This window comes from Lithobates pipiens, unplaced genomic scaffold (assembly GCF_037356315.1).
Source record: "Lithobates pipiens isolate NorthernLeopardFrog02 unplaced genomic scaffold, aLitPip1_a1.2 Scaffold_18, whole genome shotgun sequence".
Lineage (NCBI taxonomy): Eukaryota > Metazoa > Chordata > Amphibia > Anura > Ranidae > Lithobates > Lithobates pipiens.
In genome coordinates this window covers 509,613,899-509,630,667 of record NW_027507758.1, presented here as the reverse complement: position 1 = coordinate 509,630,667, position 16,769 = coordinate 509,613,899, and the positions used below count along the sequence as shown (strand labels likewise).

The window sequence follows — 16,769 nt, the reverse complement described above, 5'->3', positions numbered from 1 at the left end:
AGAAGGAGGAGGGGGTACAGCTGATGAATCTGGCATCATCACCAGCTGTATGGAGACATGGGGGCACAACAAGCTGCAGCACTGAGCTCTGTCCTGCATCCTTCTGAGTTGCAAGCAAAGTTACCCAGTGTGCTGTGAACTGAATTTATCATCCCTGCCCATGCTTGCTGGACCATGTGTCAGCAGCAATGTGGACTGCTCTCTCCACACTGCTATCACACTACAAATGGTCGCTATGGAAAGAATACTATTATAGTGTTGGGTGGGATTAAGAGCAATAAGCCATGATTGGATAGAGTCATCATGACAGCGTCCAATCATGGTTCTGACAGTGCTCTGTGCCCTGATTGGGCGAAGCTTTCATTGCTTCAGCCAATCAGGGATTTCAATGCATTGTGGGGAGGCACAGTGCATTGTGGTCGCTTGGCGGCCCGAGCAAACGTCTGAACGACCCTATAATTAGTTTGTTCAGAGAACGTCCAAACAGCCAATGTTCCACCAGAACTCATGTTCGGGCCGAACCGTTCGCCCAACCTTAACAACTTTATAGATCAGACCAAAATGAGGGACAAACAAGGAGGAAAGAGGGACAGAGGGACTTTGTTCTAAACCATGCACAGTCCCTCGAAATCAGGGACTGTCCTTTTAAATCTTAACATAGAGTAGGTGTTAGGAGGGGGAAGGGACCATGTAAGCTGGAATTCCACTTTAATACTTATTCCTCTGCTAGGCGCTGAGTTCAATCTTTAAGCTCTGGTGTTGCTCTCTCTTTGAGCGCAACACCAACTATTACTTATCAATCTTTAAGCTCTGTTCACATCTAGGCATCCTAGATCTTGGGCGGAATTGCTGCGATCCTGCCCGCAATCCCGAATGGTCGGAAAAAGCTCTGATGGTTTTCCCGAGGGAATTCCGAGGGGATTTCGCCCAAGCTGTCTTGCATACACACGGTCACACCAAATTCCGACCATCAAGAACGCGGTGACATACAACGCGTACGACGGGACTAGAAAAAGGAAGTTCAATAGCCAGTAGCCAATAAGTTCCTTCCTGTAGTTGAATCTGAGCATGTGTGAGTTTTTGCATGTTGGAATTACATACACACAAATGGATTTTCGGATAGGAACTTTCTCCCACTGAAAAATTGAGAACATGATCTCAATCTTTTGCTGGCTGAAAATTCGGTCAGCAAAAGTCAGATGGAGCATACACACAATCGCATTTTCCGACCAAACGCTCTCATCGGTTGCTGGCCAAATTTCCGATTGTGTGTATGCGGCATTAGTGTCTTCAAGAGCTTTGACCAGCAAGGAATCTTCAGCATCCAGCGCACTTCCAGGTGTGTCCAGTATCTGGTTCTGTGATTCCATCCTTAATGTCCTTAATATGTCCTCTAATAGCATAGTAGCTAGCGAGCAAAACTAACTTGCTGCTCACTGCAGAGCTAAGTATGAAGAGAGTTCTTTTGCAGGGAGCTTCATAGTTGATAACCAATTGAATACAACATCTTAAAGTTTGTTTTCTTTGAAAATTTGTGACAGCCCGACTAGGAAAGCCTGTCCCCTGCAAGCATGCTGCAGGATGGGTACCGTTTCTCTTTGTGAGGAAACAGTGGTCTTAATGCAGGGGTCTGACATGCTCCTTGCTGGGGTATACCTATAGGGGTCTGACATGCTCCTTGCTGTGGTATACCTATAGGGGTCTGACATGCTCCTTGCTGGGGTATACCTATAGGGGTCTGACATGCTCCTTGCTGGGGTATACCTATAGGGGTCTGACATGCTCCTTGCTGGGGTATACCTATAGGGGTCTGACATGCTCCTTGCTGTGGTATACCTATAGGGGTCTGACATGCTCCTTGCTGGGGTATACCTATAGCTCTGCAATCAGCTAAGCTCATACTTTCTGCCTATTGGAGAGCGCTGGCTCTGACTCATCGGGGGTCCCACTCTGCAGCATGCTGGCAGGGGACAGATATTTCTACTCAGGCTGTGGCTGATTTATAAAGAAAACAAACTTTAAGATGTTGCACACCTTTTGTTTTGATAACCCTGGAATGTACAGTATTTTGCTAATGCAAACTAGGATTCATTTTAAAACGTTTATGTATAATTTATAAATGTGCATTGCTGTTCACTCTTTGAAACTACATGTAAAATTGCTCTGTGTAAATGGGGAAAAAAAATGTTTTCTGGCTATATTATCTGTGAATGTGGAAAATACTGCATTATGGCCACTAGTTGGCACGGACTATCCTATAAATAAGTATGCTCCTCGGTGCCATCTAGTGGCCCTAATTTTACACGCAGTTATTATAGCAGGAGAGCATTTGATTTTTTTTTACCCCAGTAGCAAAGAATTAAAGTGGCATTAAACTCAAAACCAAAAATGTAATACTGGACATTGCAGCTGACCAATCAGTAGATGTGGTGGCTGCATTGGTTTTCATTTTTAGGCTTTTTTCCCCTCTGTTTTCAGCTGGTGATAGGGCCAGTAACACAACACACCTCCTGTATTAGATTACCTACCTGGATGAAGGAGCACCTTTGGACAACAGCCTTGCCAGTCTGGGGGGGGGGGGGGGGTGTTAGATGTTTTAGCAGATTTAAATAAATTAACTTGGATCTTTTGCGATCCGTTTACTTTTTTATTATGTACTAATTGTTCTTATTCCCAAAAATGTATGATAAGTTAAATGCTATATAAATTATGTGCTGTATTGTGCTCTGTGTCATTCTAATAATTCAAAACATTTTCCTTTTTTTTCTACTCTTTAATGAAAATTCAATCAAATTCATTGTAAAACAGATTTAAATAAATGAATCAAATTGAAGCCAAACTCCAGCTCACACTTTATGATCCGTTTCAGCAAATGTTTACAGAAATAACTAACAGCTGATCATTGTAAGCACCCCTGTCTGCTGTAAATGTTTTGTCTCAACCCTGTAACTGCTACATCTGCAGGAGAGCTTGTTCTTCTGAAAAAAAAACAACAACAGACTTACTGGTAGGATCATCTGGTGAAAATAAGGGTAAGAAAGTTTACAAAAGAAAACAAATGCAGCCACCACATCTTGAAATCGGTATGCCGCAATATAATAAACGTTTGCTTTTTTTAATTGGCAAGCAGTTTCAATGGAGGAACAGCTATGCACGTTTTTGATAAATACCCCCCCCCCCCATGTGTTATCTTGCTCTTTCCAAGACTATCTGTATCGCTTTGCTATTGCATTATAATAATAATAATAATAATAATTCAGTGGCACTTTCCTGCTGATTACATACCAGTCTATGGAAATGTAGCTCTTATGAGGATAATGGGTCCCAGCCAGGACATGGTGAAATGCACTCAGACAAAGCTATGTGAAGACTGAAATCCTATATGGTAATGGTCAGTGCCAACTGCCACTGCTGCCAGCTCTCTGCAGTGCCTGTGCTACAGTATAGCGCTCATACCTCGCACGGCCACTAGATGGCGCATGAGGCCGTGCCTATAGAGCACAAAGCGTCACATCCTTTGGAGAGCTCCGAAGAGAAGAGAGCGGAGGAATGTGTGCAGACCGGAGCCTGTGTGGGTGAGGGGAGGTTGTGCGGCAGCTGCCTCCCTGGATCCTGTGTCCCCTTCTCCTGTATATATGTCCTCTTCCCCTCCGTGTGTCCCCTTATCATCATGGATCCGTACAGAGCCGGAGCTCCCTCCTGTGTGTGGCTTGTCCTTACAGCGGGGCTATTGCTCGGACTTCCCCGGGAGAGCAGCTCCTGTCCCAGCCGCTGCCTGTGTTTCCGGAGCACGGTGCGCTGCATGCATCTGATGCTGGAGAGCATTCCCTCCGTCTCCCCGCAGACCACCATCCTGTAAGTGCACCCTTCGTCCCTGAACTTCATTCCTTCCATCCTTTATTCCTTCCATTCCTACCATCCTTCATTCCTTCCATCCCTCATTCCTTCATTCATTTCATCCTTCATTCCTACCATACTTCATCCCTTCCATCCCTCATTCATTCATTCCATATTTCATTCCTTCCATCCCTCATTCCTTCATTAAATCCTTCCTTCCATCCCTCATTCCTTCATTCAATCCTTCATTCCTACCATCCCTCATTCCTTCATTCATTTCATCCTTCATTCCTACCATCCTTCATTCCTTTCATCCCTCATTCCTTCATTCATTTCATCCTTCATTCCTACCATCCTTCATTCCTACCATCCTTCATTCCTACCATCCTTCATTCCTTTCATCCTTCATTCCTTTCATCCCTCATTCCTTCATTCATTTCATCCTTCATTCCTACCATCCTTCAGTCCTTCATTCCCTCAGTCCTTCGTTGCCTACCGTCCTTCCTTGCATCCTTCAATCCTTGCATCCTTCAATCCTTGCATCCTTCAATCCTTGCATCCTTCAATCCTTGCATCCTTCATTCGTGAACTGAATGTCACTCACTGAGCAGAGAGGGAGATGGGACAGGTATTGGGGGATGGTTAACACTAAAGACTTAATCTGAGCCAGTCTAGCCAGGGGCTGATCACCTAACTTTCTAGGGTCTGATCTCTTCTAATGTCTTGTCCTCATTTAGGATCTAATCTCTTCTCTTGACTTCTTATCCTCATCCAGGGCCTTATCTCCTAACTTCTTATCCTTGGCTAGGGTCTGATCTCTTCTCCTAACTTCTTATCCTTGGCTAGGGTCTGATCTCTTCTCCTAACTTCTTATCCTTGGCTAGGGTCTGATCTCTTCTCCTAACTTCTTGTCCTCATCCTGGGGCTGATCTCCTAACTTCATATCCTTATTCAACTTCATATCCTCATCCGGGGGCTGATCTCTTCTCCTAACATCTAGTTCTCATTCAGCGTCTGATCTCCTTCTTGTCCTCTGGGGGCCAATCTTCTAACTTCATATCCTCATCCAGGGGCTGAGCTCAGGACCTCTTCTCTTAGACCCCTTTCACACTGGGGCGTTTTTCAGGCGTTTTTAATGCGCTTTAGCGTTAAAAAAAGCGCCTGAAAGAAGCTGCAACTGCAATCCCAATGTAAAAGCCCGAGTGCTTTCACACCGAGGCGCTGCGCTGGCAGAGCTTAAAAAAAAGTCCTGCAAGCAGCTTCTTTGCAGCGCTTTTGGAGCGGTGAATACAACGCTCCTAAAGCGCCCCTTCCTATTGAAATCAGTGGGAAGCACCTGTAAAACGCCTGAAAAATGACTGAAAAACGCTATTGGCAGCAGCGTTTTGTGGGCGCTTTTAACCCTTTATTTGGCCACTAGCAGGGGTTAAAAGCGCCCCAATAACGCTCGAAAAACGCTGGTAAAGCTCTGCTAGTTTAAGCGGCGCTTTACGAGCGTTTTCCGGGCGCTGACATTGTGAAAGGGCTCTTAAAGCACTTGGGTTTTCACATTGGGACTGCAGATGAGGCTTCTTTCAAGCGCTTTACATGCGCTTTTTTTAACGCTAAAGCGCTTGAAAAACGCCTGAAAAACGCCCCAGTGTGAAAGGGGTCTTAGGGCTAATATTCTAACTTCGTATCGTATCCTCATCCAACTTCATGTCCTCATCCAGGGGCTGATCTCTTTTATTAACTTCTTGTTCTCATTCAGCGTCTGATTCCCTAACTTCTTGTCCTCTGGGGGCTAATCGTTTAACTTCCTATCCTCATCATATCCTCATCCAGGGGCGGATCTCCTTCTCCTAACTTCTTGTACTCATGCAGGGTCAGATTTCCTAACTTCTTGTCCTCTTAGGGCTAATCTAACTTTGTATCCTCATCCAACTTCATGTCCTCATCCAGGGGCAGATCTCTTCTAACTTCTTGTTCTCTGGGGACTAATCTTCTAACTTCGTATCCTCTTCCAGGGGCCGATCTCTTCTCCTAACTTGTCCTCATTCAGGGTCTGATCTCCTAACTTCTTATCTTCTCCCAGGGGCCTATCTCTTCTCTAAGCTTTTCTCATGACATTTTGTCCTCATCCAGGGTTTATTCCCTTCTTGCTTACACAATCAGGGCTAATCCTCTCTTTTTTTCTGATTTCTTGCCTTTAGTCCAGGGTCTGATCTCAAATTCCAGCTTCTTGCCCTCATCCAGAGTCTAAACTTGTCTCCTATCTTTTTATTCCCTTCTCCTGACCCCAGTCTAGGGTCAGATCTCTAATCCCAGCTTCTTGTCCTCATCCAGAATCTGATCTATTTTGACTTATTGCCCCCAATCCTTTTGCTCTTCTTGAGGGTCTGATCTCTTCTAGCTTCTTACTCTTCTTTAGGCCCCTTTCACACTTGTGCGACCTGAAAGTTGCACGATTTTGCAGTGACTTTGAAGTGGCTTGAAGCAATGCCTGTGTATAGACTTGAGGTCTATGGACTACAAGTCGCATCAAAGTTGGACCAAAGTAGTGCAGGGACTACTTTGAAGTCGCACAGATATAAATCCATTGGAAACCATAGGGTACAACTTGTCGACTTTGCAGTCCCAAGTCACAGTGTGAAAGGGGCCTTAAGGTCTGAACTCTTCTCCTTTCTTGCTCTTCTTCAGGGCCTTATCTCCTCTTCTCCTGGCTTCTTGCTTTTCTTCAGGGCCTGATCTCTTTTCCTGGCTTCTTGCTTTTCTTCAGGGCCTGATCTCTTCTCCTGGCTTCTTGCTTTTCTTCAGGGCCTGAGCTCTTCTCCTGGCTTCTTGCTTTTCTTCAGGGCCTGAGCTCTTCTCCTGGCTTCTTGCTCTTCTTCAGGGCCTGATCTCTTCTCCTGGCTTTCTGCCCCCTTCCAGGGTCCTAGCCCTTCACCTGACTTCTTGCCCACATCCAGGGTCTAATCTCTTCACCTGTCTTTTCGCCCACATCCAGGGTCTGATCTCTTCTCCTGTCTTTTCGCCCACATCCAGGGTCTGATCTCTTCTCCCGTCTTTTCGCCCACATCCAGGGTCTGATCTCTTCTCCCGTCTTTTCGCCCACATCCAGGGTCTGATCTCTTCTCCTGTCTTTTCGCCCACATCCAGGGTCTGATCTCTTCTCCTGTCTTTTCGCCCACATCCAGGGTCTGATCTCTTCTCCTGTCTTTTCGCCCACATCCAGGGTCTGATCTCTTCTCCTGTCTCCTTGCCCACTTCAAGGGTCTGTTCTCTGATTGAGCAGGGGCTTATAGGTTCTTCTTTTCATTGTTAAAATAAGTATTTAAATAGAAATTAAAGGCTACAGTTGTTTCATAGAACTTGCATTTTAATATTGAAGCATCTCTGGTTTTCTCTGACAGTTTTTTTTGTATTATTGCATTGCATTGCATTTGTACATTTTATTGTTTTTCTGTTGATCTTTGATTATGGTTTCAAAATGAACCCGCGTGTTCATCTTACCTTGTAAAATCTCTAGCCAAAGCTTTTTTTTTTTTTCTTTTTTAAATCTGGATAAAGCAGATAAGGGTTAGAAACTCTGGCGGGTCTGATGGAGTATGCTCTTAGGTGGGTTTTTAATGCTGTCTGTCCACTTCCCCCTTTTTTATTTTTTTTTGTTACTCCCTGGGCAAGGGAAGGAAGTTGGAAGCAGTAAAACCATTAAGCTGGCCATACATGGATTGTCCGGTTCTGCAGATACAGGCATACCCCACATCATCACTGCAGGCTATAATCAGCAGGACTGATTGAGCAGAAATTTTCCAATGGCCTGGTTGTACAAAAGTACAGGCATACCCCACTTTTAAGTACACAATGGGGTTTATTTACTAAAGCTGGAAAGTATAAAATCAGGCTCACTTCTGCATAGAAACCAATGAGCTTCTGGGTTGTATTGCCAAAGCTTAATTGAACAAGCTGGGGTTAGAAGCTCATTGATTTCTATGCAGAAGGGAGCCTGATTTTGCACTTTCCAGCTTTAGTAAATATACCCCACTGTGTACTTAAAAGTGGGGTATGCCTGTACTTTTGTACAACCAGGCCGTTGGAAAATGTCTGCTCAATCAGTCCTGCTGATTATAGCCTGCAGTGATGATCATTGTGTTCTGACAGTTGGGAAGTATCCCTGCTGTCAAAATACAATAACTCAGTGGGGATGATTTTGAATGTGTGGATGGGGGATCCAGTCCCTCTTTCTTTATTTCCTCCTTTTCTTTCTTTCTTTCTTTCTTTCTTTCTTTCTTTCTTTCTTTCTTTCTTTCTTTCTTTCTTTCTTTCTTTCTTTCTTTCTTTCTTTCTCTCCTCCTTTTTCTTTCTCTCCTCCCTTTTCTTTCTTCTTTCTCTCCTCCCTTTTCTTTCTTCTTTCTCTCCTCCCTTTTCTTTCTTCTTTCTCTCCTCCCTTTTCTTTCTTCTTTCTCTCCCCCCAACTTGCTGATTGTATGGGCTGCCTTAGCGATCATTTGGTCCTTGCTCTGGCTGATAACTGTTTAAATATGATTTGAGAAGAAATTTCCTAAATGGGGACACTGAGAGCAGAAAAAAAAAGTGCAGCTTTTCCCCCTCTATCTTGAGCTAAAATAAAAAAAAAAACTGTTGGCTGAAATTAGACTTTGAAGATGCCAAGCATGGCAAACAACCAAAACCAACATTGGCCAATGTGCTTAAAAAGTGGCATGAAAGTGGGCACCATTGTAATTTAGCTTGAGTAAAGAAGTACCATATGTTTTGTGGGGTTACAATCAATTGATCTCTTCATACTCACGAACATCAAGACCCTTTTGTATAAGATACTTTTCTCCAGATGCCATCAATAACGTTTATCTTGGTTATATGAGATTATGCCAGGAATTTGTGGGATGAGTGGCTGTAAAGCATTAACATTGTACAGTCTGTACCTCTGGATTGTTTTATGCCTTCATCCCTGGATGTGATCCTTCACTGACCCGTTATTGCTCTGTATTGTGCTACACAAAGAACTTTTCTCATTTTTTTGTGCTGTAGTGGGATCTCCCGGGGGCTCCATGTAAGTGAAACTTGCTGAGTCTTCAGAGGTCTCATTAATTTTTAACTTTTTTCGGTTGCTTTCTGTACTTCTCAGTGGGGTGAACTCTTTAATAAGTCACTGAGCAGAGGGTTGTAAAAGTATCCTAATTGTATGAATATGTTACAATGCTGGAGTTATTTGATACAACTTGTGCTGAGAAGATCAAATGTTTCTTGTTTTTTTCTCTGTATTGTTTTAGAAATGTTTGACTTTGGATTCAAATTTTAGGCTGCACACAGGATAAAATAATCCCATTTAGGATGGATTCACACCTATACATTTTTAGTGCTTTTTGCAGATTTGCACTACAGAACGTTTTCTATTGAAAGTTGTGTTAGATGGACTGTAGTGCAAATCTGCAAAAAGCACTAAAAATGCATAGGTGTGAATGCAGCCTTACGCTGATCTTCTGCCGGGAGCTGGCAGAAAAAATGTAAGCTTATTTATAAGGGATACGCCGATACCGTGTTTTTTTTTTTTTTTTTTTTTTTTTTTTTTTTTAAAGATGGTAGGAGCGCAGATCATTTTTTTTTCAAGTACCAATTACCGACACCTATTTTTAGTGTCATATGACACGTTATTTAACTAATATGCTAATCTAATACTAAATACATTTTATGTGGTTCCATTTATTTTATTATTATATTCTATATTGTGTTTTGAAGTGCATCCAATTCGCATTACATATGAACTAAATCATTTTTTTATGGAGCTGGTTCACATATGTGCGTGCCAGACAGCGCAATTTATTTATTTTTTATTTTTTCCTTCTCAAAGAGTCGGGAACAATTTTCAGTCTGGTTCAGGTGTAATTTCCAATGTTGTACACTTTAAAATTTCACACCTAAACTGCTGAACGAAATCGCACTGGACTCTTTTTGCATATCGCACAGAAACTGGCAACGCACATATGTAACCCTGTTTTAAAGGCAGCGGTTACAGTCTGCTAACTTGAAGGTATCAGTTGTACTATCAAAGCATTTGTGCGATCAATGCTATTATTTAAGTCCTTTTTAAGTTTTTCTTATTTTTATGTTTAATTTGATTTTAATATTTAATTTTATTGAAATGATATATCACTTTTCACAACTATTTTCTGAGAATGTTGAATAATCCTCATAGGAATCCTGGCCCAATTGGGCTGAACCCCAGGCAGACCTAAACCACTATTCAACTTAGTTTTACATTTATTTATTTTTCTACATTATTATATGACTTTTTTTTTTTTTTTTTTTCATATAACATACCTAAAAAGAGGGTTAACTTGTTTGATGTTCACATTCAGTAGAGTTCATGTGACTTAAAGGGGTTGTAAAGTCAGAAGGTTGTGTTTTTTTTATTTTTATTTTTTATCTTAATACATTCTATGCATTAAGATAAACAACCTTCTTTGTGTAGCAGCCCACCCTATTATTTACCTGAGCCCCATCTCTGTCCAGCGATGTCCACGAGTGCCTTGGCCATCCGGAAATCTCCCTTCCGATTGGCTGAGACACAGCAACGGTGCCATTTGCTCCCGCTGCTGTCAGTCAAAGTCAGTTAGCAAATCAGGGGAGAGAGGGATGGGACCAACCCGCAGCTTTGTGTCTGAATGGATACAGGGAGCTGCAGCTTGGCTCGGGTGCCCCATAGCAAACTGATTGCTATGGGGACATTCAACAGGGGGCCAGGAGCACAGAAGAGGGACCTGAGAAGAGGAGGATCCAGGCTGCTCTGTGCAAATCCACTGTACAGAGCAGGTAAGTTATAAGTTGTTATTATTAGCGAGGGGGAAAAAAAGACTTTACAATTACTTTAAGGCTTTGGGTTGTTTGAGAAGCAGTGGTGGATGTGTTTCAGCTCTTTTTTACTTAAATACTCTTTATTGTTGCCCTACTTGCATAGCTTTAAGTTACCTTTTAAGCATAGCTGCACCTTAAACAGCATTTACAGACAATAGGCAAAAACAAATCGGTGGAACGCCAATGATATTTGAAAAACAATGCAGAACCTCAGCTTCCCCACCATAGAAAGATGCCAGACAACTGTTCTACTAGTTTGTAATCCAGACACTGTTGTATTGTATCGGGCAGTGCACGCCACACTTTATCTGGTAATCTGAGGATCCCCACTAGGGATACAGAGAGGAAATCCCCAGCACACCCTCTGCAGCACTTATTTTCCTATTTCCCATTCGGAACATTTCTTGGAAAAAGCAAAACGCCTGAAGTTAGTCCCAACCATCATTCAGATTGATATCCTGTTTGGAAGATTGAATATGATTGGTATTAGGGGAAGTGGAACCGGGAGTTACTAAGCACAGTCATCGGGATGTACAAGCTGTATTATTGATGAATGCATTCCATTACAGAAAATGTAGATTAAAGCAAACCTTCGCTTTGCCCAGAGCAGGCAGAGTAAAGTCACACTACATAGAAGGCGCCAAAAGGTGCCTACTGGTTCCTTTCTTTCGCTACCTATGCCACTGCAACACATAACTTCACTCAAAGATCTTCCAGTATCAGTGACTCCAGGAAGAAAAGTCTGTGGGATTACTTCACATAGACTTCTGGGGCAATTCTAGCGCAGAGGTGCTGCTTTTGGTTGTGTGTTTACCTCCTCCAGTGCTGGAAGACCTGCTGTGGTATGATGCACATATATGAGGGCATGGTACTGCTGATTATATTGTGCTCTACCCAATCTGGACGCCTGCTTTAATGTCCATTACCACGGATGGTCAAATCTGTATCCATGTTGGACAAAATATCTTTCCACTGACCGCAACGGGTTGGGCACTATTCCTTCCACTGACCGCAACGGGTTGGGCACTATTCCTTCCACTGACCGCAACGGGTTGGGCACTATTCCTTCCACTGACCGCAACGGGTTGGGCACTATTCCTTCCACTGACCGCAACGGGTTGGGCACTATTCCTTCCACTGACCGAAACGGGTTGGGCACTATTCCTTCCACTGACCGCAACGGGTTGGGCACTATTCCTTCCACTGACCGCAACGGGTTGGGCACTATTCCTTCCACTGACCGCAATGGGTTGGGCACTATTCCTTCCACTGACCGCAACGGGTTGGGCTGCTATTCCTTCCACTGATTACAGCTACGGGGTGCTGTCTGAAGGACCAGTAACTGGTTTGTTTTGAAAATCTGAAGGCCCCTGGTTTAACATCTAGATTTCACACAGCTGGTGTTTTCCATTTCATTCTGATATATGAAACTAGGAATGTGATTGTCGTGGGCAGATACTTTCTGGGCCCAGATGTGTAGATAGGCAGCATACACGAGGCCTGTGGCACTCAAGATAAGAGCTAGCAGAGTGCACCTTACTTCACCATTTTTTTTTTTTCTTTTGGAAAGAGTGGGGGTGTCTTAGGACCCCTGTCAGTTTTTTCAATCCATATCAGTTATTTTTTTATTTATGAGTATTAAAATGAGCATAAAATAACATGAGTGCTGACAAGGTCATGCACCTATGTTGTACATATTCAGTGAAAGAAAAAGAAAAGGCGTCTGCAATAAAGCATACACAGAAGGAATGTATTACACAGTTGGCACTGTTGACTTGTTGGGGGTACTCGGGGACTGATGTTGGGAACCACTGACTTAGACATAACAGATTACAAATGAGTGGATGACACTTCAGTCTGAGTACGTCCAAGAACCATCAGGAACTCACAAGGACCCCTATTCAAAATCAAGTAGTTGCTGGGTCTAAAAGACAGCATTAGACGATTCTGCCTGCCACAAACATTGAAGGTTCTGAAATTTTCTTGCTCAGCCTCTCTGGTTCTACCCCAGTAAGGGTTTAAATGCAGTCCCTGTACCTACCAAGATCATTTGCCTTCTCTATGGATAGTATTTACCACTGTCGCCAGGACTGAGAGTAAGGCTCCATACACACTATTACATTTTCTGCAGATTTTTGTCTTCAGATTTACCAAAACCATATAATATGAGGTCAAACCTTAAGAGTTTAAATTTGTATGCAATAAGGCAGGCCCTTGCACTACATGGTTTTTATAAATCTGAAGACAATAATCTGCAGGAAATCTAATAGGGTCTTGGGGAAGAACCACAATTTTTAGAGTTGTCAAAACAGAATTGGGCTTTATACATACCTGTCCATCAGCCTGTTTGCTAAAACTTCACTCTGTAGCAGAGCTCCTGGCACTGATCCAGTCATCAAATATGGTTTACCCCTTGCTGGCCACTGCGGTTCCTCCTGCTGACCTGTGGTCACTGCAGGACACAATTGTGATGTAGGGGTCTCCAAGAGAAACCACAGGTGCCAGTGGGAGGCACATACTTCTTACATACCCCGATGTATGGAATCCAACCAGCCCTGGGAGTTCTGCTACAGAGTGAAGCAGAGACCTTTTGCAAATGATAAAAATTACCCTAAAAGCATTAGAATCTCACTACAGGATTTCCAGTAAGGAGACGGCGACATCCATTATGTGTAAGGCTGGGTTCCCTCTAAAGTGGCTCACAGCAGGGGTCCGGTGCGTCTCCATTCACTGGTTCAGGTCCGATTTCAGCCCAAATTTTTGGCCGAATTTAGACCTGAAATGGACCAAAAGACGCACAGGAACCACTGCAGAGATGTGTGAACCAGCTCCATAGAGAGCCAGTCGCAATCAATGTGAATTGGATGTGGGGAAAGCTGCAGTCAGTTAGCAGTAGTGTGAACCCAGCCGAAAGGTTAGCTTGTTGCCTAAAAACATGCCCAAAATTCTGTTTACTCTACCATGATACAGGTCCAAAATGCCATATTCCAGAACACACACTCCATAGCAAAATGCAGATATGTTAAATACATTTTTCATTTTTTATAGCCATGTCTGTGATTTTGATGTTTTTTCTAGGAGTTTCCTTTCATAGGACAATCCCTGTAGTCCTATCATTTTCAGCAGTGCTTCACACAAGACAAACATGGCCCCTGTGGTGAATCAGTACAGCAATGTTCCTGTACAGCTTAACCCTGTATCTGAACAAGCAATGAAGTAACAATCCAACTTTCCAGAACCATTTTTAAGATAACACGTCTAGCATGTTCCTCATCCATGAAAATCTATCCTATTTTCCAGCTCTGAGGCTAAACACAACTGTTATTGTTTCATATCCTGAGGCCAATGCCTATTCTTCTTCCATAACAAAATGGAAGGAAATGGCCTGCAACTATTTGCAGTTAATTAAACAATGCCAGGAGCCGTCCTGAACACTGGAAATGCTGGCTGCCAGCCGTGCTTACCAGGGAATGTTCATTCCATTACCCCCCTATGACAGCATTTCGACATAATGTATGTACACCGTGCAAGAACGCAGCCACACTCCGAGAAAACAAGGACCTATCCACACCACATAGGAGGGGGGTAAACCTTCTAGAAAGTGAATTTCTGTTATGGATAGTTTTACATAGTTACATTGGTCCGCCTTACAAATACCCTACCTGTGGGGTCCCTCTAGAAGCTGCACTGAAGTAGACATCGCTATTCAACTAATCTCCACTAGCTTCCATGTCCTGTGCCAGTGCATTGAACACACAACCTGCCTGCCAAATTCAGTTGCCATAATCACCGTCTTCTCCCTGCAGACGGCAAGGGAGATTCAACTGTCAGCACTGTCTGTGTTAATGGGAGAATTGTGCAAATTTCTTTCCTGGCTCAGAAATCGCATTGTCTGCAACCATGACCTCTCCATTAGGCCCTGTACCGTTTTCAAGCAATGTTAAAGCCCCTTTTGTGCCTTTTTTTTTATTTTATTTTTTTAGGAGCACTGTAGTTCATAAATGAGCCTCATAGACTTTTTAATTTTAATTTTTTAATTTTTTTTTTTTTTTTTTTTTACGCTCTCCCAGTAAAGTCTGTAGAGCCAAAATGCAAATTTTTGCCTGGAAAATAAGGTCATGTACTTTTACAAGAGACGAACATCAAGCTACAAGCGACGTAATGCTAAAATGTGAAAAAGGACAATTGAAAACAATGGGATTCTTCTAGTTGAGCTTTGTCATGCATCAGAATGCGTTTAGACCTCTTTCACACTGAGACCGGCCTGTGCGTTCGCAGTAATGCATTGATCGTTTTAGCGGTGCTTTTCGGCCGCTAGCGCGGCCCATTCATTGTAATGGGTAGGGGCATTTTGGGAACGCTGTATACAAACCAAAGATGCTGCTTACAGGTCTTTTTCTAACGTTCCGCAAGCGCACCGCCCGGGTATGAAAGCACCCATTGCAATGAATGGGAGGCAGGTTTCTAGAGCTAAGATGCCTGAAAACTGCCTCAGTGTGAAACAGGTATTAGGTGTGAATGGCCCTTAGAAGCAAACCTATTGGTTAAAAGGTTTTGTCTCTGCCATGAAGTTGACATACACAATAATGCCAGCCTGAAGATTCCCATGATGAAGCCATGCTGATTATAACTGTGGACTGTAGTAATTGTTCCAAAGAGTAGCAATCTCGGAGAAGCAGACCCCAAGATTGTGACACGTAGCTGTGAAGGTAGTACGTCATGTCTCAGACATATAGCACCAACATAGGTGGCAGGGGTGTTAGTGCTCCAGGGGGATCGCCAATGTAGGTTACTTTTCATGTATATCACATTAGAGGTTTAGTAACAGGAACTTGCCAAATAAGTCATTAGACACCTTTTGATGTCTAATGAATGACCTCCAGCCTATTCTAAATCTTTATTGTCTCTTTTAATGTCTGAAAGTTGCAGAATCTATGATCTTTATCTGAGAGAGCATAGCGTACAATTGGGGTGTGTTTCAGCCTGCTCACTCTATTTATCCTTCTATTGACTTGAGTCATCTCAGCGTATCATTACAAGACGAGGCCCTTTTATGTTCCTTTCATTTCATCTTTTTCTTTTGACGAACAATCAGGGGATTTCTTCTGTTCTAAGGACCCAGACCTCGGCAAATCCAAACAAGCACAAACCAGGACATAAATGGGACCCCCATTGAGAAGTATATATTTAAAATGTTTATATTGCATTGACTCATTTTGTAGGACCATTCCATTGTATGTGGGACCATTCCAGTAAGAGTTTACACGTGCTGCCCCGAAAGGCAGGATTTTCAAATGTCTTTTGAAGACTTGATTGTTTTTTTTTTTTTTCCACAAGTTTTTAGAAATTGTGGAAAGAAAGTTGTCAGTTTTGTAAAGAGATTTTTCACACGCAGCATAGACATACATAGATTTTCACCTCAAAACACACACTCCTACTCCTCCTGATGTGGAAGTGCGACCAGTCTGTCCGGAACTTATGGTGACGTTGGAAAGTTGTTCACGTGAAAATTTAAATAAAGCAGTTGCCTTTCCCTCTGTCTGAGTGTAGTTTATTGGGCAAGGTTTTTGGTAGTTATGATTTAGTATGGTTTTAGGCCTATGATTAGTATGGTTTTAGGCCTATGGTTAATATGGTTTTAGGCCTATGCTCCTCAGCAGTCATGACGTTTTTATAACGTCCAGTGTGCATGAGGCCTAAGGGTCACCTCTCTGAGTGGTCAGGGAATATAGCTCAGTGTAGCGTCACAGATGGCAGTCTCCGTTCCTATAAGCCAAACTAGCCTGGCCTACTGGTAAGTGGCTACCCCCAGGAAATATAGGAGACTGAAGAAAGGAATTACAAAAGAGTGCCATTGTCTGAAGGGGATTCTGGGGCTGTGGTCTTGCAGGCACATACTGTAGTCAGCAGGATGTGCAGATGGGTCAGTTCAGGAGGTAGGTAGCGACATGGTCAATAAGCAGGCAGAGGCAACACTGCGCTGGTGTGGCGATGATCAGAAAAGCTTTTGTTGACTGCACTCTCTCTGGTGACACTGTACTGATGTGGAAAAGATCAGGGATAACATTGCTGGCTGCACT

The 16,769-nt window shown here is 43.0% G+C and overlaps 1 protein-coding gene across 1 annotated transcript in view; it reads left to right on the top strand.

Moving 5' to 3' along the window:
* Nucleotides 1-3,537: 3,537 nt before the first annotated feature.
* The window catches only part of PXDN (peroxidasin), a 236,317-nt gene continuing 223,085 nt past the window's right edge, over nucleotides 3,538-16,769 (top strand). The window contains exon 1 of the mRNA XM_077488703.1: nucleotides 3,538-3,855. Within this exon, the coding sequence (XP_077344829.1) occupies nucleotides 3,671-3,855 (185 nt within the window). The 5' untranslated portion in view covers nucleotides 3,538-3,670. The remainder of the gene's footprint in view (nucleotides 3,856-16,769) is intronic.